The sequence below is a fragment of the Loxodonta africana genome, chromosome 4 (assembly GCF_030014295.1).
Source record: "Loxodonta africana isolate mLoxAfr1 chromosome 4, mLoxAfr1.hap2, whole genome shotgun sequence".
NCBI classification, from domain to species: Eukaryota; Metazoa; Chordata; class Mammalia; order Proboscidea; family Elephantidae; genus Loxodonta; species Loxodonta africana.
Genome location: NC_087345.1, coordinates 173,176,196 through 173,198,834, shown reverse-complemented (window position 1 = coordinate 173,198,834; position 22,639 = coordinate 173,176,196). Strand labels below are relative to the sequence as shown.

At 39.9% G+C, this 22,639-nt stretch overlaps 1 protein-coding gene across 41 annotated transcripts in view; it reads left to right on the top strand.

Annotated features, from left to right (window-relative positions):
• ZNF438 (zinc finger protein 438) overlaps window positions 1–22,639 on the top strand; it is a 223,164-nt gene that overhangs the window by 53,469 nt on the left and 147,056 nt on the right. For 11 of the 41 annotated variants that reach the window (XM_064285001.1, XM_064285002.1, XM_064285006.1 and 8 more), the window contains 2 exons: window positions 3,234–3,281; window positions 5,143–5,193. In XM_064285001.1, coding sequence (XP_064141071.1) covers window positions 3,263–3,281; window positions 5,143–5,193 — 70 coding nt within the window. In that variant the 5' untranslated portion in view covers window positions 3,234–3,262. Of the gene's footprint in view, window positions 1–3,233; window positions 3,282–3,314; window positions 3,942–5,142; window positions 5,194–22,639 lie in introns of those variants that run through there. The other 30 variants (XM_064285044.1, XM_064285045.1, XM_064285042.1 and 27 more) reach the window with 7 other exon arrangements.

Here is a 22,639-nt window from a genome sequence, read left to right as displayed (position 1 = left end):
GAATCATCTGACTACTCTGCCATCTTGGCCTCACCTCCTATCCGTTTTGAGTTATTTTTGTGTATGGTGTAAGGATGAGGTTCAACTTCGTTCTTTGGCATGTGGATTTTCCAGTTATCCTGGCATCATTTATTGAAAAGATTTCTTCCACATTGAATTGTTTTGTCTGGCAACCTTGTTGGGAATCAGTTGACTGTAAATGTTAGAAATTTTTAAAAAAAAATATTTTATTGTGCATTAGGTGAAAGTGTACAGAGCAAATTAGTTTCCCATTCAATAGTTTGTTCATAAAGTATTCCATGACATTAGTTTCATTCTCCACAATGTGTTAGCACTGTCTGCATTTCTGTCCTAGGTCCCTGCTTTCCTCTTGTCCTGATTTTCTACCCCATCCTGTCTTGTTATCTTTGCTTTTGGGCAAATGTTGCCCTTTTGATCCTCATATAATTGACTGTTTTTTGTTTAATTTGTTTATTTTTCTTTAGGTGAAAGTTTACAAATCAAGTCAGTCTCTTATACAAAAAGCCATACATACCCCAGCATGGACTCCCAGCTGCTCTCCCTTTAATGAGACAGCACATTCCTCCTCTCCACCCTGTATTCCCCTGACCCATTCAACCAGCTCCTGTCCCCCTCTTACTTCTCATCTTGCCACCGGATAGGAGTTGCCCACATAGTCTCATGTGTCTACTTGAGCCACAAAGTTCACTCCACACTAGCATCATTGTCTATCTTATAGTCCAGGCTAATCCCTGTCTGTAGAGTTGGTTTCAGGATTGGTTCCAATCTTGGGCTATGAAAGAGTCCAGAGACCACTACTGTCAGGGTCACTCTGGCCTCAGACCATTTACCCTGGTCTTTCCGTGAAAATTTAAGATCTGCATCCCACTGTTCTCCTGCTCCATTAGGGATTCTCTGTTGTGTTCCCTGTCAGGGCAGTCATTGGTGGTAGCCGGGCACCATCTAGTTCTTTGGGTCTCAGGCTGGTTTATGTGGCCCTTTTTGTCTCTTGGATTCATATTTGTCCTGTGTCTTTGGTATTCTTCATTCTCCTTTGCTCCAGGTGGATTGAGACCAATTGATGCATCTTAGATGGTCGCCTGCTAGCGTTTAAGAGCCCAGACGCTTCTCACTGAAGTGGAATAGAGACCGTTTTCTTAATACATTTTGTTATGCCAGTTGACCTAGATATCCCCTGAAACCATGGTCCCCAGGTAGTATGTTTCTAGAAATTCACCCATTTCCTCTAGGTTTTCAAATTTGTTAGAGTACAATTTTTCATAGTATTCAGTTATGATTCTTCTAATTTCATTTGGGTTTGTTGTGATATTGCCCATCTCATTCCTTATTCCGGCTCTTTGCTTCGTCTCCCATTTTTCTTTTGTCAGTCTGGCCAGTGGTTTATCGATTTTGTTAATCTTTTCAAAGAACCAGCTTTTGGTCTTAACTCTTTGTGTTGTTTTTTCTGTTCTCCATTTCATTAAATTCTGCTCTAATTTTTTTTATAAGAATTTATTTCTGATACATCTTTTTGTGAGGCTCGAAAGCAATTTGACGTTTGTCCTTTTTTCCTGAGGCTAATGAGTTGGGGCTGGTCCGACCAAGAGGGAACACCTGGTGGCCTGATGTTGACCAGCCTCAGGATGCATGATGTAGTCTCTCATGACTATGTGGTGCAGCCAGTAAAGACTTTGAACACAGAGGCTCACAGGGCTTTGAGGTTGGCGAGAATATCTGCTATTGGGAGGGTAGCATGCCCCTTGGGAAGTGGAATCTCCAAGTTGGGACCCCCCCCCCCAGACTTTGCCCTGTGTGTCTCTTCATTTATATCCTTTTTAGCTATGATAAACATACAGTCTTAAGTATGGTATACTCTCTGAACTCCATTGATTCGGACCTGCAAATTTTCAAACCCAAAGGGGCAGTGGGAGCTAGTAGGTCAGAAAGTAAAGGTGCCATGTGGACTCCTGAGCTTGCAATGGTATCCTGAAGGGGTAGTGGGAAACCAGCTCCAAATTTTTGGCCAGCTGGTCAGAAGGTTGGGGTATCATGTGGACTCCCCAAACCTGTGGCTCTCCAAAAAGCAAACCCTTTGCCATTGAGTCAATTCTGACTCCTAGGGACCCTACAGGGCAGAGTAGAACTGCCCCACATGGTTTCCAAGGAGCACCTAGTGGATTCCAACTGCTGGCCAACCTTTTGGTTAGCTGCTATAGCAGTTAACCAGGCTGGTGTCTGCTTATTTGGCAGTGTGAAGGACAGTGTCCTTTTAACTTGTGACCTCTGACCTAGCTCCATGTGGTTAGAGCCAGAGAGAGAGAGTGCTGTGCAGGCAGCTGGCAATGAGGATGGAGAAGTAGCAATGTGAGGACTGGATCAATCTCCACATTTTGGGAATTGTTTTTCAGATAATGAATTCATTCCCTATCATTTCTTGAAAGTGACCAATTTAAAAAAACATTGTAAAACTTCTGGACTTAAACATGTTTTGTAGGTTTTAATGCATTTCAATTGTTATCATTATTTCAGCTTAAATTATTCCATCTTTGGCCAGTGGGAGTCTCTTGGAGTTGGCTCCTGAGCCCTAGAGTCAGTCATTTCTCTACAGAGTCCTGGTGTCTAAGGGTTGCCATTGATATTGGATTGGTTATTGTTTCTAGGCCTTTTCAGTGGATAGAACTAAAAAATATATACCCATGTTTAAGATAAAATAAAAATACCTCACAAGTTCATGGTGATACTTCCATTTCAAACTCAAGACTACAGGGCATGTAACTCTTCCTTCTGTATCTCCTTTCTTCTGAACTCAAAATTCTGGTTCTCAAAGATATGTGATTATAGAATTAGAAATCCCTGTAGTTATTCAGTTATCTTATCCCATGTTATATATCAGTCTCAGAATAACAACACTGATACACCACCAGTGCCATCACTGAAACACTGAAAGATATATTTTTGCATACTCCCTGCCCATCATAATAGCATTTAGGACTGGTGATGTCTTTTGAGACTTTAGTTTCTTAGCAACATTTAAAAGCATATTCTAGGAGTAAGACATCCCTGTTCTTGAAAAGCTAAGGATCTGGGTTGTTGGGTTATGGGGTGTCATTCTGCCATAGGAAGGTGCAGCCCTAGAATCTGGGATTCCATTCTTCTTTAAAAAGTAACATTAATGATTTTAATTGCTTGTTTCCTAAAATAAAATTCTTTCTCTCACTTTCTACTCTTTGCAGTGAGTACCTGCTATTGGTAGAGCTCCTTGATGCTTCCTGATCTTAAAAGTAGGTTAACCACTTACTTTATCGCCCAAACTGGGATTCTCTGGAGAAGAAGGAGTACTAAAAAAAAAAAAAAAAAAGATAAAATTAAAAAAAAAATTTCTCTTTTGACTGACATTGTTTTTATCATATTGTCATATTGATGAATTTATAAAATAGTCCTATTAAGAAGTTACTTTAAAAATAAATTTATTTCTTAAAAATATTAGTATATGTATGTACATTAAAATAAGACAAAAGCTGTTTCATATTGATTTTCTCAGCATTAAAAAGAACATAAATAGAATTCTTGGTAAAAAAAATTCACACACATTATTCAATTTCTTAGCCATAATTTGTACCTAATACTTGGTCCCTGTATCTTTCTGGGGGAAAAAAAAGTATGTTGAAAATATGATTATTTTATTCATAAAAGTATAGTTGTCTTCAAAGTTCAATTTCATGGTTACTAAATCTGAAATTGTTGATTCTTTTAACAGTTACTATCCTCTATAAATCATAATGTTTTAAGTCGAGAATATTATCTCGCTATAAGTACTGAGGTACCTGGTAAGTTCAAAGCAAATTCTTCTAAATTGAAGTTATTCTAAATTTTGAGTTTTTTAGTAGTTTGAGAGAGCCCTGGTGGAGCAGTGGTTAAAGCGACAGGCTGTTAACCGAAAGGTCAGTGGTTCAAAACTACGAGTGGCTCCTTAGGTGATGGTGTGGCAGTCTGCTTCCATAGAGATTTACAGCCTTAGAAACCCTGTGGGGTCACTATGAATTGGAATTGACAAAATGGCAGTGGATAGTAGTTTGATATATAAACAAAACAAAACCCGTTGCCATGCTTTAAATATTCTAGCCCATATATCTTTACAGGTATTGTCCTTTTCACTCTGTTCTCAGTAACTTTGCTTAATAAAATTTTTATAGAACAAAGCTTGTCAAATAAATTTTGTCTGTTTTGAAATCTTTTGGACATTCTTGCAAAATTTAGATGCCGCTAAATCGTAGGTATTCTTAAGTTCATTTAATTCTGGTACCTAGTATGTAATTTATCTAGGTTTAAAAAATAGGAGCTCTATCAGAAAGTCTGATTATGAGACAAGAAATTTCCAAGTGTAGTTTTAGAGCTCTCATCTTTTAATTTGTTTGCTTCTGGCCTTCCTTTGGGAGGGTGATATCTCAGCCTCTTGTTTACAAGCTTTGTTTTCAATAATTATAATTTCACATTTAACCACATGTTAAATTCACAACTGGGTTCACTGCATATGTATCTTATGTACTAATCAAGAGTCTAGAAGTGAAAGTACAAATAAGCCTCAGTTTGTTTTAACACTACCATAAAATAAATTACTAAAAAATGAAAAATCTGGGACAGATGGTCAATAGGACAGGGTACTAGCGCTTTGGGCTTAAATTGGCAGACCGTCTCAGGCAAACTGACACACATGGCTACTTTACCGCACACGTGTCCTTTCGCTCCTAACCCCAAACTCTAGATTACTATTTCCCTGTCAGAAAGGCTGAGCCTTCAATATGATTCACTTGTTTGTGACTACTTAGTAATTTCCACGGCATTATGCACATGGAAAAGAATGTGAAGCATTCATCTTAGTCAGTTTTATTCATTGTGGCTTTTTTTTTTTTTTCTGGAACATTTTCTATTCTTAAAACTTTTCTAAATTATGCATGCCTTCGTTTTGAAACTAAAGACATCAAATAAACTTATGGAATTATTCTCCCTTAAATTAGTTCTTTTGTTATCTTAATAAAAATATCATACAGTAGTTGAAAATGAAAGGAAAGCAGTTTTTATGTGTATTTGATAATAATGGATTATCTGAATCTGATTATAATAATACTTCATATTCCATTACAGAATTAATTAAAAGGATTTACTGTGTATCTTTACGGGAGCCTTGGGAGATAGGTAAGTGACAACCATTTTTTTAAAAGATATTTCTGAAACATTAAGTAATTTAATCTCATAATTCCTGGCAAAGTAGGCAGCAGGGCATAGCTTAGTTAAGTGATTTACTCCTTTTTCTTCAATAAAACATTGGTAGAAATATCATGTATACATTAATTTTCATGTAACGCTTCTCTAATATCCAGTAAATCCTATTTTCCAGGGACCCTTAGGTTTATTTTCTGTAATAATAATAATGAGGACATGGTTAATAAAACACAGGAATGTGACATGCACCAAAACTTAAAGTGTTAAAATAAAATCATTAAATCAGCGTGGTACCCTGGGTAGTGTCCTAGAATTGAAAAGGGACATTAGTGGAAAAACTTGTAAAATTCAAAAAAACGTATATACTGTAGTTTAGTTAATAGTAATATACCAATGTCAATTTTTTGCTTTTGATAAATGTACCATGTTGTTTACCTTAAGGGAAACTGAATGGAGGATATTCAGGAATTCTGTACTATCTTTGCAACTTCTCTAAAAATCTAAACTTAGGCAATTGATTTGAAAATTACATAGTTTAGAAGTAGTTTTTCTGTGCAATGGTTAAAAAAAAATCAAAATTATCAGTTACCTAAAAAACAATCCAGATTTTATGAAATAGAGATGCAGGGAAATATGCGGCTCTAGCTTTTCATTTTTTAATTTATAGGAAGGATGGGTTTTCACTTTTGGTCATTGGCGTGGTGTTCTTGACCATCTCTTTGTGCTGGGTCACAGACTTTCTCTTTAATTTCTTTAGGATACTTCTATGTTCTCTGGTAGTTTCCTACAATGCTTTCTATTAACACATGCAGATCATATTAATGGTTCCCAGTGTACTGTTCTTTTCTTTTTATTTTCTTCAGAGTACTGTTTAGAGGCAAAAAGACCAATGATATGACTCAATGGTCTGGAGTTGAGGCCCTCTTAGTAACTAAGTTTTAAAGTGCTTGGTTGTTAACCAAAAGGTCGGTGGTTCAAACTCAACAGCCGTTCCATAGGAGAAAAATGGGGCATTCTGCCTCCATAAAGATTAGAGCCTTGGAAATCCAATGGGGCAGTTCTGCTCTGTCCTGTGGGGTTGCTATGAGCCTGCATAGATGTGATGGCAACGGGGGTTTTAGTGTAGTTTTATTTAGTCACACTAATTTGAGCTTCTGTGTGAAATACTAGATGCGGTCTATCTATGGTTAAAGAGTATGAATAAAAATGAACATAATTTTTAGGTAGCCATTCCTGTAATGGAGCTAAAATAATACAGACTTGGTTGCTGTCAAGTAAGAAATCCTCAACTTCTGAAATGAACTCTAGCACTGTAACTCCTTTAAATTTCTATAAATATTAAAAGAATAAAAGAAGGGAACTCTGTAGTTTGCTGAAATTATTATATAACTTTTCATCAATACAAGTAAAATAGCCATGCTGGTTTTATAAATGATTTTCTGCTTCTGTTGCCAACTTTCCTGATATTAGTTAGACTTAAATTTCTTGAAGGGAAGTAGACATTTGAAACATCAGATCCATGCGTCAGTGACTTACAGAATAATTATCGGGCTAAGAGATTTCTGTTTTTCTTGATAATCTTTATTTAGAATTGGTATTAGCAATCTACTGTTAATAGAATTTAGGCTTCTACTTCTTAGATGTATAAGGTGGTTATGCCAGCCTTGATAGGGAAGTTTAGAAAAAGGGATAAGATTTTTTTTTCCAGATAAAGTTTAAATTCCATTCATCTAATGTGATAGTTCACAAAACAAGCAACTTTTATTCTTTTTCTATGCTAGGAGAGCATTAAAAGTGTTATTTTTAGGACTATGCTTACCATTCAGTTGGCTGTCATTCATACCTAGAGTATACCTAAAAAGTATAAGTGATAATAGGTAGCATGTATGGAGTACTTCCTGTACTGTTGTTTACAATATCTCATGTAATTTGCACAAGCTTCTATGAGATAGGTTGGAATTCCTCCTTTATAGACGAGACAGGGAGAATAATCTAGAGAGTAAGGGGCAGAAGGAACAAGTGCCTATTGTGTGGCAGTACCTGCATTGTAATTCACAATGTTGGCAGGTTCCAGGAAATGCAGAAACACATGATCAACCTCAAATTCCTTCACATTTCTGGGTAAAGAGGTGTCTGATCACCTGTGGGATGACCTAGAACAGATTATTCCCCTCGGGTGACTAGCCTGGAGTAGAGTATCCTGTTCCAGCCTTGATCTGACTTATTCTGCAGGTCTCTAAGGCAGCCTTGAGATTGAGTCAGACATGTCATTTGTTCTCTGTCACCCAATTAACTGCTGAACACCCACTCCTTGTATGCTTCATTGACCATGCCAAGTCGTTTTGGCAGCTCTAGACAGCATGGTCTCAGCCTGCCTCCTGGTCAGTGTTGGGCAACCAGAGTTGTTAGTGAGACTGAGAACTTGGATCCAGAAACTAGGACACGTGCCAGAGGCCGAGGGTGGGAAGTTGAGCAGCTGACAAGCGAAATGTAGCTATCCAGACTCAGTGACTATGTCAGGAGTCAGAAATAGAGTAGGTATGTGACTCTGAAAGGTGGTTTTTGAAGGGGATTATGATGTCTGGCTATGGACTTCTTAGTTTATAGACAAAATAATTCCAACTGCATTTTGAGAAAGATTCAAAAAACCAGTTGCCCTTGAGTAGATTCTGACTCATAGCGACCCTGTAGGACAGAGTGGAACTGCCCTGTAGGGTTTCCAAGGAGTGGCTGGTGGATTCGAACTGTCCACCTTTTGTTTAGCAGACGTAGCTTTTAACCACTGTGCCACCAGGGCTCCAAAGAGTCATAAAAATACAGAACCTCCTTTGCTGCCCCTTCTTCATAGTCTCCAAAAGTTGCCATTCTTCAGGTTCAGTCCTTGGCTGTGTTTATTTATTCTCTCAGTGACCTCGTGTGACCCCTTGCTTCAAATGCCATCTCTCCTCCCAGATTTCTTTCTATACCTCGACCCCTCCCTTGAGCTCCAGGCTCATATCTGTATGTCTGCCTATTTAATGTCTTCTTGAATTTTCTAATAAAGACTTTAAACATAACACTGGTTTTTTTTTTTTGGGTGTCTAAAATAGAACTCTTGAATTCTCCTACCAAATTCTGTTCACGTCTCTTTCTTCTTCTCAATTAATGGTTTGTTCTGTTGCTCAGACCAAAATCTGAGAGTTGTTTGACTGTTCTCTTTGTGTCCTGCCTACTTCTAATCCGTCAGTAAGGCATATATGCCCTCCTTTCAAAAATTTTTTTTTTTCCAAAATACATATTCCTAATCAGTCAACCCTTGCCACTCCATCACTAGTACCCCAGCGCCACTCACTGTCACAGGTCACCTAGATTATAGTAATCTCCTCTTAACTGGCCATCCTTATCTCCTCTTTGCATCTTTATAGTCAGTTTTCCATATAAGAACCAAAGGGATTTTTTTTTTAAGAGTGCTTAACAGTTTCTGCCATTCCTTTGTTCAGAACCCTTTAGTGGTACCATCACACTCAGCATAAAACCCCAAGTCTCACTATATTCTACTGAGCCGTGCATGTTCCGCCTGATGGCTTTATTTCCTACCATTCTTTGGTTCATTCTACTCTATCCATATTTGCCTTCTTGCTGATCCTTAAATACTCCAAGTCCATTCTGGCTTCAGGGACTCTGCATTTGTTGTTTTCTCTGCCTGAAACACTCATAGGCTCTTCACGTCCTATTCCTCCACCTGGTTCAGTTCTCTAGTGTTACCTCATCTGGGGGGCCTTCCTAAATACACTATCTAAAATAGCCTATTCCCCAATTAAAAAATGGGCGAAAGATATGAATAGACACTTCACTAAAGAAGACATTCAGGTAGCTAACAGATACGTGAGGAAATGTTCACCATCATTAGCCATTAGAGAAGTGCAAATCAAAACTACAATGAGATTTCATCTCACTCCAACAAGGCTGGCATTAATCCAAAAAACACAAAATAATAAATGTTGGAGAGGCTGTGGAGAGATTGGAACACTTCTACACTGCTGGTGGGAATGTAAAATGGTACAGCCACTTTGGAAATCGATTTGGCGCTTCCTTAAAAAGCTAGAAATAGAACTACCATGCGACCCAGCAATATATCCTAGAGAAATAAGAGTCTTTACATGGACAGATAATATGCACACCCATGTTTATTGTAGCACTGTTGACAATAGCAAAAAGATGGAAGCAACCAAGGTGCCCATCAACGAATGAATGGATAAATAAATTATGGTATGTGCACACAATGGAATACTACGCATCGATAAAGAACAGTGATGAATCTGTGAAACATTTCATAACATGGAGGAACCCAGAAGGCAATATGCTGAGTGAAATTAGTCAGTTGCAATAGGACAAATATTGTATAAGACCACTATTATAAGAACTTGAGAAACAGTTTAAACTGAGAAGAAAATACTCTTTTGTAGTTACAAGAAGGGGGGGGGGGGAAGGTGGGAGAGGGAGGGAGGGTGGGAGAGGGAGGGAGGGTGGGAGAGGGGTATTCACTAATTAGATAGTAGATAAGAACTGTTTTAGGTGAAAGGGAAAGACAACACAATACAGGGGAGGTCAGCACAACAGGACTGAACCAAAAGCAAAGAAGTTTCCTGGATAAACTGAATGCTTCAAAGGCCAGTGTAGCAGGAGCAGGGGTTTGGGGACCATGGTTTCAGGGGACATCTAAGTCAATTGGCATAATAAAATCTATTAAGAAAACATTCTGCATCTCACTTTGGAGAGTGGCATCTGGGGTCTTAAATGGTAGCAAGTGGCCATCTAAGACCCATCAATGAGTCTCAACCCACCTGGATCAAAGGAGAATGAAGAACACCAAGCTCACAAGGTTAATTATGAGCCCAAGAGACAGAAAGGGCTACATGAACTAGAGACTCCATCATCCTGAGACCAGAAGAACTAGATGGTGTCTGGCTACAACCGATGACTGCCCAGACAGGGTATACAACAGAGAACCCCTGAGGGAGCAGGAGAGCAGTGGGATGCAGACCCCAAATTCTCGTAAGAAGACGAGGCTTAATGGTCTGAGACTAGAAGGATCCCAGCGGTCAGGGTCCCCAGACCTTCTGTTGGCCCAAGACAGGAGCCATCCCCGAAACCAACTCGTCAGACATGGATAGGACTGGGCAAGGGAGTGAAGAGAGATACTGATAAGGAGTGAGCTACTTGCACCATGTGGACACTTGAGACTATGTTGGCATCTCCTGTCTGGAGGGGAGATGGGAGCGTAGAGGGGGTTAGAAACTGGCAAAATGGTCATGAAAGGAGAGACTGGAAGGAGAGAGCGGGCTGACTCATTAGGGGGAGAGTAAATGGGAGTATGTAGTAAGGTGTATATAAGTTTATATGTGAGAGACTGACTTGATTTGTAAACTTTTGCTTAAAGCACAATAAAAATTGTTTTAAAAAAAATTTATTAGGAAAACATTCTGCATCCCACTTTGAAGAGTGGTGTCTGGGGTGTTAAACACTAGCAAGCAGCCATCTAAGATGCATCAATGAGTCTCAACCCACCTGGATCAAAGGAGAATAAAGAACACCAAGGACACAATGTAATTACGAGCCCAAGAGACAGAAAGGGCCACATGAACCAGAGACTGCATCATCCTGAGACCAGAAGAACTAGATGGTGCCCGGCTACAACTGATGACTGCCCTGACAGGGAACACAACAGAGAACCCCTGAGGGAGCAGGAGAACAGTGGGATGCAGACCCCAAATTCTCATAAAAAGACCCGACTTAATGGTCTGACTGAGACTAGAAGGACCCCGGTGGTCATGGCCCCCAGACCTTCTGCTGCCCCGGGATAGGAACCATTCCCGAAGCCAACTCTTCAGCCATGGATTGGACTGGACAATGGGTTGGAGAGGGATGCTAGTGAGGAGTGAGCTTCTTGGATCAGGTGGACACTTGAGACTATGTTGGCATCTCCTGCCTGTAGGGGAGATGAGAGGGTGGAGGGGGCTAGAAGCTGGCGAAATGGATATGAAAAGACAGAGTGGAAGGAGAGAGCGGGCTGTCTCATTAGGGGGAGAGCAATTGGGAGTGTGTAGCAAGGTGTATGTAAGTTTTTCTGTGAGAGACTGACTTGATTTGTAAACTTTCACTTAAAGCACAATAAAGATTATTAAAAAATAATAATAAAATAAAAAAGCCTATTCTTTCATAACTGTCTTCCATACCCTGATGTATTTGTCTTCATAGGATATAACAACCTGGAATTATATATTTTCTTCCTTTTTTATTGTTCATCTTTCTCTAAAATACAGGTTTCTTGGTGATAGAGACTTTGTACTGTTCACTGCAGAATCTTCAGCATCTAGTACAATGCCTGGCACATAGTAGTTAACTCAGTAAATGATGAATGAATGGGTCAATCAATCAGTCAGTGGTCGAAAATTATATTCTATATACCCTGGGAATTCAAGAGACTAATAACACTATAAAGAAGGGAGAGAGAGAGTGGAATATTCATTGTACTAAAGATGTTCTAGGAAAGTGGGTAAGCAGTCTTTTCAGAGTTTGATATTGGCATTTATGGTACCAAAGACTCTTAGGTCAAGTTAGGACCTTTTACCACCATTTTCTCTCTCTTTTTTAAGATAAGGGAACAGGCTCAACCATCTGCCCTATCCATGGTCATTTATACCCAGCAGCCCACGTAAGAGGCTGCTTCAAGCAGGTGAAACTTAACAAGAATTCACAATTCCTATTTCAGCTATTTTTTCAAGACAGCCATCCTGCTTACTCTCTTCTATTAGATAGTGTAGGCTAACTGCTTAGACCAGTGGTTCTCTAAGTGTGGTCTTCGGGTCAGCAGTATCAGTATCATCTGGGAACTTGTAAGAAATGCAAATTCTTGGGGACCTCATACCACCAAGAAAGCAGCACCAGAAGCAGAGTGTGTCCTTTGGACCTGGGGTCCCTGTACCTGAGAAGCTCCTTGACCAGGGGAATATTGAGGACAAGGACCTTCCTCCAGAGCCAACAGAGAGAGAGAACCTTCCCCTGGAGCTGACACCCTGAATTTGGATTTGTAGCCTACTAGACGGTGAAAAGATAAATTTCTCTTTGTTAAAGCCAAAAAAATGCAAATCCTCAGGCCTCATCCCAGAGCTACTGAATCAGAAATTCTGGGGGTAGGTCCCAGCAATCTCTGTTTTGTTGGTTCAGTGGTAGAATTCTTGCCATTCGTGCCAGAGACCCAGGCTCAACCCCGGCCAATGCACTTCATACCATCTGTCAGTGGAGGCTTGCTTGTTGCTATGATGCTGAACAGGTGTCAGCAGTGCTTCCAGACTAAGACAGATTAGGAAGAAAAGCCTGGCTTGGCTTCTGAAAATTAGTCTATGAAAACCCTATGGATCCCGTTGTACGTGGGGTCACTGTGAGTCAGGGGCTAACTCGGTAACTAACAACACCAACAGGTGATTCTGATACACATTAAAGTTTGACAACCACTGGTTTAAATAAACAGCTGTAAAATGTCAGTGACTCAATGAAAATAGAGTCCATTTCTTGCTTATGTAATAGTCCAGTGCAAGAGTTCCTGAGTATGACTTTCTGGCTTGCTTTCCTGTAAATAGTGACTAGAGAGCCACACTCTTTCCATCTTAAAGATCCATTATGTTCTAGGGCCTCATCCTTCTTTTCTTTTAGTCCAATGTTTAGATAAGCAGAAAGAAAGAAGAAAATTGCATGAGAAGTTTTTCTGAGTCGGGCCTGGAGGTAGGTAATAGGTAAATTACTTCTGTTAGCATTCCACTGACTGGGCCTAAGTCGCATGGCTGTATGTACTGCAGAGGAGGCTGGAAAATGTAGTCTAGTTGTGTGCCCAGGAAGAAGGAAATGGATTCAGTGTGATCTGTCTGGTTTTGGCCACAATATCCCCTCTTGAACTAAATATCTGCTTAACTCCTTTCCTATCACCCCCTTTCCAAGTGACACACGCACTCACTTATCCAGCTCAAAGTCCAGGCTCTCTGGATGATATGTGGATCTCACCATCAGGTCCAGGCATAGCTCTTTCTGGTGTGGTGACCAGTCAGCTTTGCCAAATTATCTGACACCACCAATTTATTTTCTGCATATACCCCATTTATAGTAGTGTAATAAAGACAGGATAACCACAATAGAAACTCCCCATTTGGAGACTGGAAAAATGGGAGACTCGTATAATTACTAGTATTTCTAAAATCCTGCTGGGCAGGCATTTTAGAAATCTTCTTCCATGGGTGTAGGGAAAGTTTCTTGATTCAGCTCCAGTTCTCTTCTCTGAGAGGAACTTCTTTGTTTATTGTTCTCCATGACTCCTGGTTCTACCTTCTGGGAGGCTCTTCCTTATCAGTTATTTCTATGGTGCCATCTGAAGTGGGCATTGAAGAGTGAACAGAAGAGAGTTAACATAGCCTGACTGCTATCCTTTAAAAGACCTGCTTACAAAATTGGCCCTTGGCTGGCCTCCGGGAACTTAGATTTCAGGAGCATTTCCACCATTAAGCGATAGGAGTGGCATAAAAAAAAAAAAAAAGATACCTAAATTATTTGTACAAACAGTATGTTTTATGCAGAACAGTTTTTTTCTGGGACCATGGAATTTGGGTTCCTGCCAGGCAGGAGGTACTACATGATTAGTCCCCAATAAAATCCTGGGCACCGAGTCTTGAATGAGCCTCTCTGGTTGGCAGTATTTCATATAGGTTATCACATCATTGCCAGGGGAGTTAAGCGAGTCCCATCAGTTCACTGGGAGAGTACTCTGGAAGCTTGCACCTAGTCTCTCCTGGATTTTTCCCCATGCGCCTTTTCCCTTTGCTAACTTTATATCCTTTCACTATAATAAATCACAGCCATTAGTATAATTATGTACTGAGTCCTCTACATCCTCCCAGCAAATTATCAAACCTGAAGGTGGTCTTAGGGATCTGCTGATGTAGGGAATATGCCCTCTTTAGGGCCTAGATGCAGATTTCTTAGCTCACTTCTTACCTAATAATTGTTTTAAAGTGTTTTCAATAGTCAATGGCTCTTAAAATATAGGCTGTGGTTTCCTTGACAATATTGGTCCTTAAGAACTTAGTAGGCTTCTTATCTTTTTGGGTTGAGTCAGTTTCAAGTGCTGATAACCACAACCAAAGTTCTTTCGTAGACTTAATTCTCAATTTTCCCTAGTTCTTTGTTTCTTCACCCCTGTGTTTCTCTCTCTTTACATAATAATGACCGCTTTGAGGACATTTAAAACAATAGTTGGGAAGGTCACAACCTTAATCTAACATTTGCTGTAGGGCTGAGTCACTATATCCAGGTAAGAAGTTCTACCGGAAAATACTTCAAAGTATTTTCAGTCTTATCTCTTGCTGTTGAGAGTCTAAAAGCAGTTTTTTGTTTTTGTTTTTTTTAAATCTTTGACAACCCAAATTCTGGACTGTACTGCGTTTTGCTTTTGTGTTCAAACTGTTGATTCTTTCTTGCACTCTTCTCTTTCTGGTAATGGCTTGCTAAAGGTAGCCAAAAGTGGTAATACATGCTAATGTTCTGATGACAGCCACTTTCCCTAGAGTTAGTCTGTAGCAACACTTCTGCAAATGTTCTGTTACAGTATGACACGAGTTGCTATCTTCCCAGCCTTCCAAATCCATTTCCTTACGCCATTGCCTTCTACTAAACCAGTGCTGTGTATTTTTGGGTTTTGTTACAACACCCCACATCCGAAACAAGCATTAGTTTAACGTTCAAACAGCTCCCAATTCTTAGTGTCTTAAAAAGATAAAAGTTTATTTCTTGCTCATGCAATAGTCTAGCACATATGCTCATGGTCAGTGACTTTGCTGGGTACATGGTTCTCCTGGGACACTCTTCTTCCATCTTGTGGCTCTGCCATGTTCTAGAGCCTTGCCTTCTTCTCAATTCAGTTGTTGGATGGGTAGAGCTAGAGTAAGGGATTGTACAAGAAGTGTTTTTGAGACATACCTGGAGGTGATGTTCCTTACTTCTGCCCACCCACATCCCATAGTCCGGATCTCAATGCTGAGTGTAACTATCAAGGAAGCTGGGAAATGTAGCATAGCAGTGAATCCAAAACCAAAACCTAAAACTCGTTGCCGTCAAGTTGATTCTGACTCTTAGTGACTCTATAGGACAGAGTAGAACTGCCCCATAGGGTTTCCTAGGAGCGGGTGGTAGATTCAAACTGCCAACCTTTTGGTTAGCAGCTGAATGTGTAACCCCTGTGTTGCTAAGGCTTCACAGTAAGTCCAGGGAGAAGAAAAACTGGTTTGGTGAGCATCTGCCACACTTTTCAAACTGCCACTTCTTGCTGGTACCTTCTAAGCCCCCTGATCCCTAGTTTTTGTATCTACATTTGCTTTCCTCCTCGTATGTCCTCCCATTCATACTCTTTCCTACAAACACCCTCGATTTTGGAGTCCTTTATACTTTGGAATCAGAGAAATCCTTCCTGCTCTCCTGTGCGCGCCTCCCCCCGCCCCCCCCCCATCTCTACCTATCAGGCTCTAGGCTGATGTCAGCAGAGGTGACTTTGGAGAAAAGAAAAGTACATATCCAAGACTCTCTAGCACGTTTAATGGTAGAGGTTGCACTACAAGTTTTTCAGCTTTAACATTTGAAGATTCTGTAATTTGCATTGTTTTCAACTGTAAAAGGGACTGGAGACTTCAAGCTACAGAAAAGTACAGAGACAGACCTAGAACCAATGGGTAAAAGTGAAAGGGAGCTGGATTTCTGCTGTTTAATGAATAAGTTGGTAACAGTTCCTTCTGCATATAAATGGAATGGGCTATTTCAGTAAGTTCTCTGTTGCTGACAGTGTTCAGGTTTAGGCTGATTGGCCTCATTCAAGAAGAAAAATGTGCTAGAGTAGAGCGGGAAAGAGTTGATGTCTAAAGTATGTCCAACTCTGAGTTTGTATCAATTTTTAGAATCTTCTTTTTTGAAATTGATTCTTTTCAGAGTCCTCCTCAGAACCGCCTTCCTATATTTACTTTGGAAATCTTTCTCCAATAAGGTATAAAGCACTTCTCAGTTAAAGATTGCAATATTTTAGGGGAAAAGAAGAGCCTCCATCAAGGTTGATTTCTAGTCAGATTAGCCAAGTCCTTATCCGAGGAATTTACTTTGAGGCATCCTTCTTTCCCTCATTTTTTTTTTTTTTTTGTTTTTTAAATTTATTTTGATTGATTTCTTTGTCTGAAATGATCAATAGCACACACGCACACACGCACAAATTCCCTAATGGAATTTAGGTACTCAACAAAAGTTGAAGTCTTAGAATTAAAGAGCACAATATTTGGAAATAGCCTTTGGTCAGAGTTTGCTAAGATGGAAAATTCACCACATCCTTATCCTTGTACCAGAAGCTCTTTGAGAAGTAGGGACCATGTTTCGTATGTTTCATTGAGGCCAATACGGCTATTCCTTTATTTTATCTTAAGACAAAAATATGATTTAAATAATAGAGAATTTTAAGTTATAAGTGCTTTTAACCAAAACCCGTTGCTGTCCAATCTGTTCTTACTCATAGGGACCCTATAGGACAGAGTAGAACTGTTCCTTAGGGATTCTGAGGAGCAGCTGGTGAATTTGAAATGCTGACCTTCTGGTTAGCAGCCGAGCTCTTAACCACTGCATCACCAGGGCTCTGGTTAGATCTAAGGTAAATAGACGTAAGATAATGGACTACCATGCAAATCCACGTTTCTTATAGCCACTGAACGATGGAACTTGGAATTAGTGATGTCAGGGAGAATGATTTTTAGGGTCTCTATGTGAGAGAAGGAAACCCTGGTGGCATAGTGGCTAAGAGCTAGGGCTGCTAACCAAAAGACTGGCAGTTTGAGTCTACCAGGCGCTCCTTGGAAACCCTATGGGGCAGTTCTACCCTGTCCTGTAGGGTCACTATGAGTCCGAATCGACTCGTCGGCAACAGGTTTTTTTTTTTTTTTTTTTATGTGAGAGAAAGATGTGGCTGTCTGCTTCCCTAAAGATAACAGCCGTGGAAACCCCGTGGGGCAGTTCTATGTCCTGTTGGGTCACTGTGAGTCAGAATCAATTCAACAGCAACGAGTATGATAAATACTTCATATTTGATCACTTCTGGTAGCTAGCACCTAAATAGTAGGATGATACACCTAGAAGTTATGTGTAACCTGACACAGCTTCCTTCAGCAGCTGGTCTTGCCCCGCTCAGCCTGTGTCTGGCTCAACATAAGAAATCAGCACTCTGATGACTATGCTGTCCTGACTCTGTAAGGAAGGCCTGGACTCTTGGACCTTCCTTCACCTTGCATCTCTTCCTGGTTGTCTTCTCTAGGTTTCTGACCTTGCTGCTCCATATCCCATTGTCCCTATCCCTGTCCTTTAGTTTGACTCCTTGCTGGTTACTGTCTTGACTTCCCACCAACAAAACTCCGCCTCTCTGACCCAGCTCATTTTGTTTGGATTCTCTCCTGTATTGATAATCCTGTCTTGACTTGAGCCAGGGATCCTCCTAGGAGGAGACAGAGACAGTAGGTCCTCCTTCGTTGTAAAGGTAGCATAAGCATTGCATTATGGTTCTTGATCTCTTGCTTCAGGGCAGTTGAGACTCATTTTTGCAAATAGTCTTTGCAAAAGACTAATATATCCATACTCTGCTTTAAGCCAGTAATGGAGTAATATATGAAGGGGAGGATTCTTAAATATAGTAACATTTCTGTCTGCCAAACTCCTACTTAGAACAGACCTGAGATTGAGGAACGAAGCAGAAAAAGGCTTTTCGTACATACAGATGATGCATGATACTTCGAGCCCTAAAACGGTATATTTAATTCACTTAGAGTTTATTTACTCATTTTCCAAACTTTATAATAACAGCAATCACATAAATAGCGCTTATCTAAGTGCCTTATATATTTTAGCTCATTTAACCCTGACATCGATCCTATGAGTTACATGCTGTTACTATCCCTCATTTAACAGATGAGGAAACTAAGACTTGGACAAGTTATGTCACTTGCCCAAAGTTACACAGCTTGTTGTGTCAGAGCTAGGATTCAGACCTACATGCCTTACCACTTGCTGTATTGATCATTGACTTCTCTAACTCCTAATTTTAAGAAGGCTGGTTAACTGGTTTCTCAGACCACAGCAGGTTAGAAGCTACAAATTTAAAAGAGAGTGTAGTGATCTAGGATTCCCGTGTTAATGTGTCTCTCCTAATTAATAGTTACTCAAGAGTGCAAAGATACACGTGCAAGGAAGTTCTGTACCGTGTTAGTTATAATAGAAAAATAGTTGAGAACAGTACAGATGTCTAGTATTAGGGGAAATGATTAAATAAGCTAGGGTAGTACTTTTCAAACTTTAATGTACATATGAATCACCAGATATTTTGTTAAATGCCATTTTAATATTTTTTATTTAAAATTATCTGTGGTAGAGCCCAAGAGTCTACGTTTCTAACAAGTTCCTAGGTGATGCTGGTGCTGCTGATCCATGAACCCCACTCTAAGCAGCAAAGGATTATAGTGCATATGTATTATGTGTTTGTTAAACACAGGTCCCGGACTGAGGACAGGCAAGTAGGGCACTGTTAAGACCATTTTAATGGTCATGTTTTTAAAGACTAGTCAGTGACTCTCAGTTATGCTTAATACATAATTAAAAGGAAATGAGGAAAAGATATTTGCACTATTTCTATTTATACTGACGTTTTGGCTAGCAGCCAGGCTCTTAACCGCTATGCCACGAGAGCTCCAGGATTATATGTGGATTATTCAATTCTGTGTATTTCTGTCGAGTCGATTCCACCTCATAGCAACCCTGTAGGACAGAGTAGAACTGCCCCATGTGGTTTCCAAGGAGTAGCTGATGGCTGGTGGTTTGAACTGCCAACCTTTTGGTTAGCAGCCAAGCTCTTAACTACAGCACCACCAGGGTTCCATATGTATACATATATACATACATATGTGTGTGTGTATGAATATAAAATTATATATAATTATATATTTACAATGAAATATATTTTCATCTTCATATATTTGGTATTTCTTGAATTGTCAATAGTAAGCATGTATAATTTTCTAGATATTTTATTGTTGTCCAGTCAGCCCCTGATTCATGGCACCCCTGTGCACAATTGGATTGGATCATTGTGATCCACAGGGTTTTCATCAGCTTTTTTTTTGGAAGTAGATTGCCAGACTTTCCTTCCTAGTCTAAGTCTGGAAGCTCTGATGAAACCTGTTCAACATCATAGCAGCACGCAAGCTTCCACTGACAGATAGATGGTAGCTGTGCATGAGGTGTATTGGCTGAGAATTGAACCCAGCTCTCCTACATGGAAGGTGAAAATTCTACCACTGAACCACTATTACCGTCTCTTCTAGATATAAAACCCACTGCGGTCAAGTTGATTCCGACTTATAGCAACCCTATAGGACAGAGTAGAACTGCCTGGTAGAGCTTCCAAAGGATGTCTGGCAGATTTGAACTACCGACCTTTTGGTTAGCAGCGGTAGCACTTAACCACTATGCCACCAGGGTTTCTTTTTCTAGATATAGTGTATAATTTTTAAAGTTATTAAAACCTTTAGATAACTGTATACTCTGATTTGGTTCATGACAGCCTAGCCTTGAAGGAAAACATTTGCTTCTTGCCACCGTATGCCTTTCTTCAACCTCATCAAAAGCATTTGTTCTTTTTTTTTTTTTTCAATAACCGTTTAAGATATTTAATGGTTTGGTGGGGCCTCTGTTTAGGACATTTGCCTACACAAATAATAAAGGATGAATATTTTTAAGAATGAGTGTAAAAATCAGTACTTTTTTTTTTAATTAACTTTTATTGAGCTTCAAGTGAACGTTTACAAATCAAGTCAGTCTGTCACGTGTAAGTTAATGTACATCTTACTCCTTACTCTCACTTGCCCTCCCCCTAATGAGTCAGCCCTTCCAGTCTCTCCTTTCGTGAAAACTTTGCCAGCCTCCAACTCTCTCTTTCCTCCCATCCCCCCTCCAGACAGGAGATGCCAACACAGTCTCAAGTGTCCACCTGATATAATTAGCTCACTCTTCATCAGCATCTCTCTCCCACCCACTGTCCAGTCCCTTTCATGTCTGATGAATTGTCTTCGGGGATGGTTCCCGTCCTGTGCCAACAGAAGGTTTGGGGACCATGACCACCGGGATTCCTCTAGTCACAGCCAGACCATTAAGTATGGTCTTTTTACGAGAATTTGGGGTCTGCATCCCACTGATCTCCTGCTCCCTCAGGAGTTCTCTGTTGTGCTGTCAGGGCAGTCATCGATTGTGATCGGGTACCAACTAGTTCTTCTGGTCTCAGGATAATGTAGGTCTCTGGTTCATGTGGCCCTTTTTGTCTCTTGGGGTCTTCGTTGTCTTGTGACCTTGGTGTTCTTCATTCTCCTTTGCTCTAGGTGGGTTGAGACCAGTTGATGCATTTTAGATGGCCGCTTGTTAGCATTTAAGACCCTAGATGCCACATTTCAAAGTGGGATGCAGAATGTTTTCATAATAGAATTATTTTGCCAATTGACTTAGAAGTCCCCTTAAGCCATAGTCCCCAAACCCCCGCCCTTGCTCCGCTGACCTTTGAAGTATTCCGTTTATCCCGGAAACTTCTTTGCTTTTGGTCCAGTCCAGTCCAGTTGAGCTGACCTTCTATGTATTGAGTATTGTCCTTCCCTTCACCTAAAGCAGTTCTTATCTACTAACTAATCAGTAAAAAACCCTCTCCCTCCCTCCCTCCCTCCCTCCCCCCGTTGTAACCACAAAAGTCTGTGTTCTTCTCAGTTTATACTATTTCTCAAGATCTTATAATAGTGGTCTTATACAATATCTGCCCTTTTGCCTCTGACTAATTTCGCTCAGCATAATGCCTTACAGGTTCCTCCATGTTATGAAATGTTTCACAGATTCGTCACTGCTCTTTACCGATGCGTAGTATTCCATTGTGTGAATATACCACGATTTATTTAACCATTCATCTGTTGATGGACACCTTGGTTGCTTCCAGCTTTTTGCTATTGTAAACAGAGCTGCAATAAACATGGGTGTGCATATATCTGTTTGTGTGAAGGCTCTTATTTCTCTAGGGTATATTCCGAGGAGTGGGATTTCTGGGTTGTATGGTAGTTCTATTTCTAACCGTTTAAGATAACGCCAGATAGATTTCCAAAGTGGTTGTACCATTTTACATTCCCACCAGCAGTGTATAAGAGTTCCAATCTCTCCACAGCCTCTCCAACATTTATTATTTTGTGTTTTTTGGATTAATGCCAGCCTTGTTGGAGTGAGATGGAATCTCATCGTAGTTTTAATCTGCATTTCTCTAATGGCTAATGATCGAGACCATTTTCTCCTGTATCTGTTAGCTGCCTGAATATCTTCTTTAGTGAAGTGTGTGTTCATATCCTTTGCCCACTTCTTGCCTGGGTTTGTCTTTTTGTGGTTGAGTTTTGACAGAATCATGTAGATTTTAGAGATCAGGCACTGGTTGGAGATGTCATAGCTGAAAATGCTTTCCCAGTCTGTAGGTGTTCTTTTTACTCTTTTGGTGAAGTCTTTAGATGAGCATAGGTGTTTGATTTTTAGGAGCTCCCAGTTATCTGGGTTCTCTTCGTCATTTTTGGTAATGTTTTGTATTCTGTTTATGCCTTGTATTAGGGCTCCTAAGGTTGTCCCTATTTTTTCTTCCATGATCTTTATAGTTTTAGTCTTTATGTTTAGGTCTTTGATCCACTTGGAGTTAGTTTTTGTGCATGGTGTGAGGTATGGGTCCTGTTTCATTTTTTTGCAAATGGAGATCCAGTTATGCCAGCACCATTTGTTAAAAAGACTATCTTTTCCCCAATTAACTGATACTGGGCCTTTGTCAAATGAAATCAGTACTTTTTATGAACAATTATGGATTAGATATGGCAAATCCTACTTTTGCATATTTATTGATATTACTCAGCATAAGTTTTTGTTCAGAAACAAAATCTGGATCTCTTTGTACTCAGTTCCTAAAGGAAAAAAATTGAATTTGAAATAAGTACCCTTTTCTTTGCCTCTTCTTCCCCTAGTGAAATATGTAGGTTTTTAGAAGGACATCAGTTCTGCATCAGCCTTTAAAGTTCAGTAACCTGAATCTAGGAGTAACATACTTGACTCTTCTATGGAGCAGGGAAGGAAGGAGCAAGCAGACAGAATGGAAAAACCTGATTCACTTGAAGTATAGATTTTTTTTCCTGAGTAGTAGAAATTCCATGAAATTAAGCCATATTAATATTCACATGTAAATTCAAATACAACTTTCAAGGTAAAATTATATAACTTCTGTAATGATTACCATTCTGCATAGCCCTCCTCACCTTTTATTGGTGTA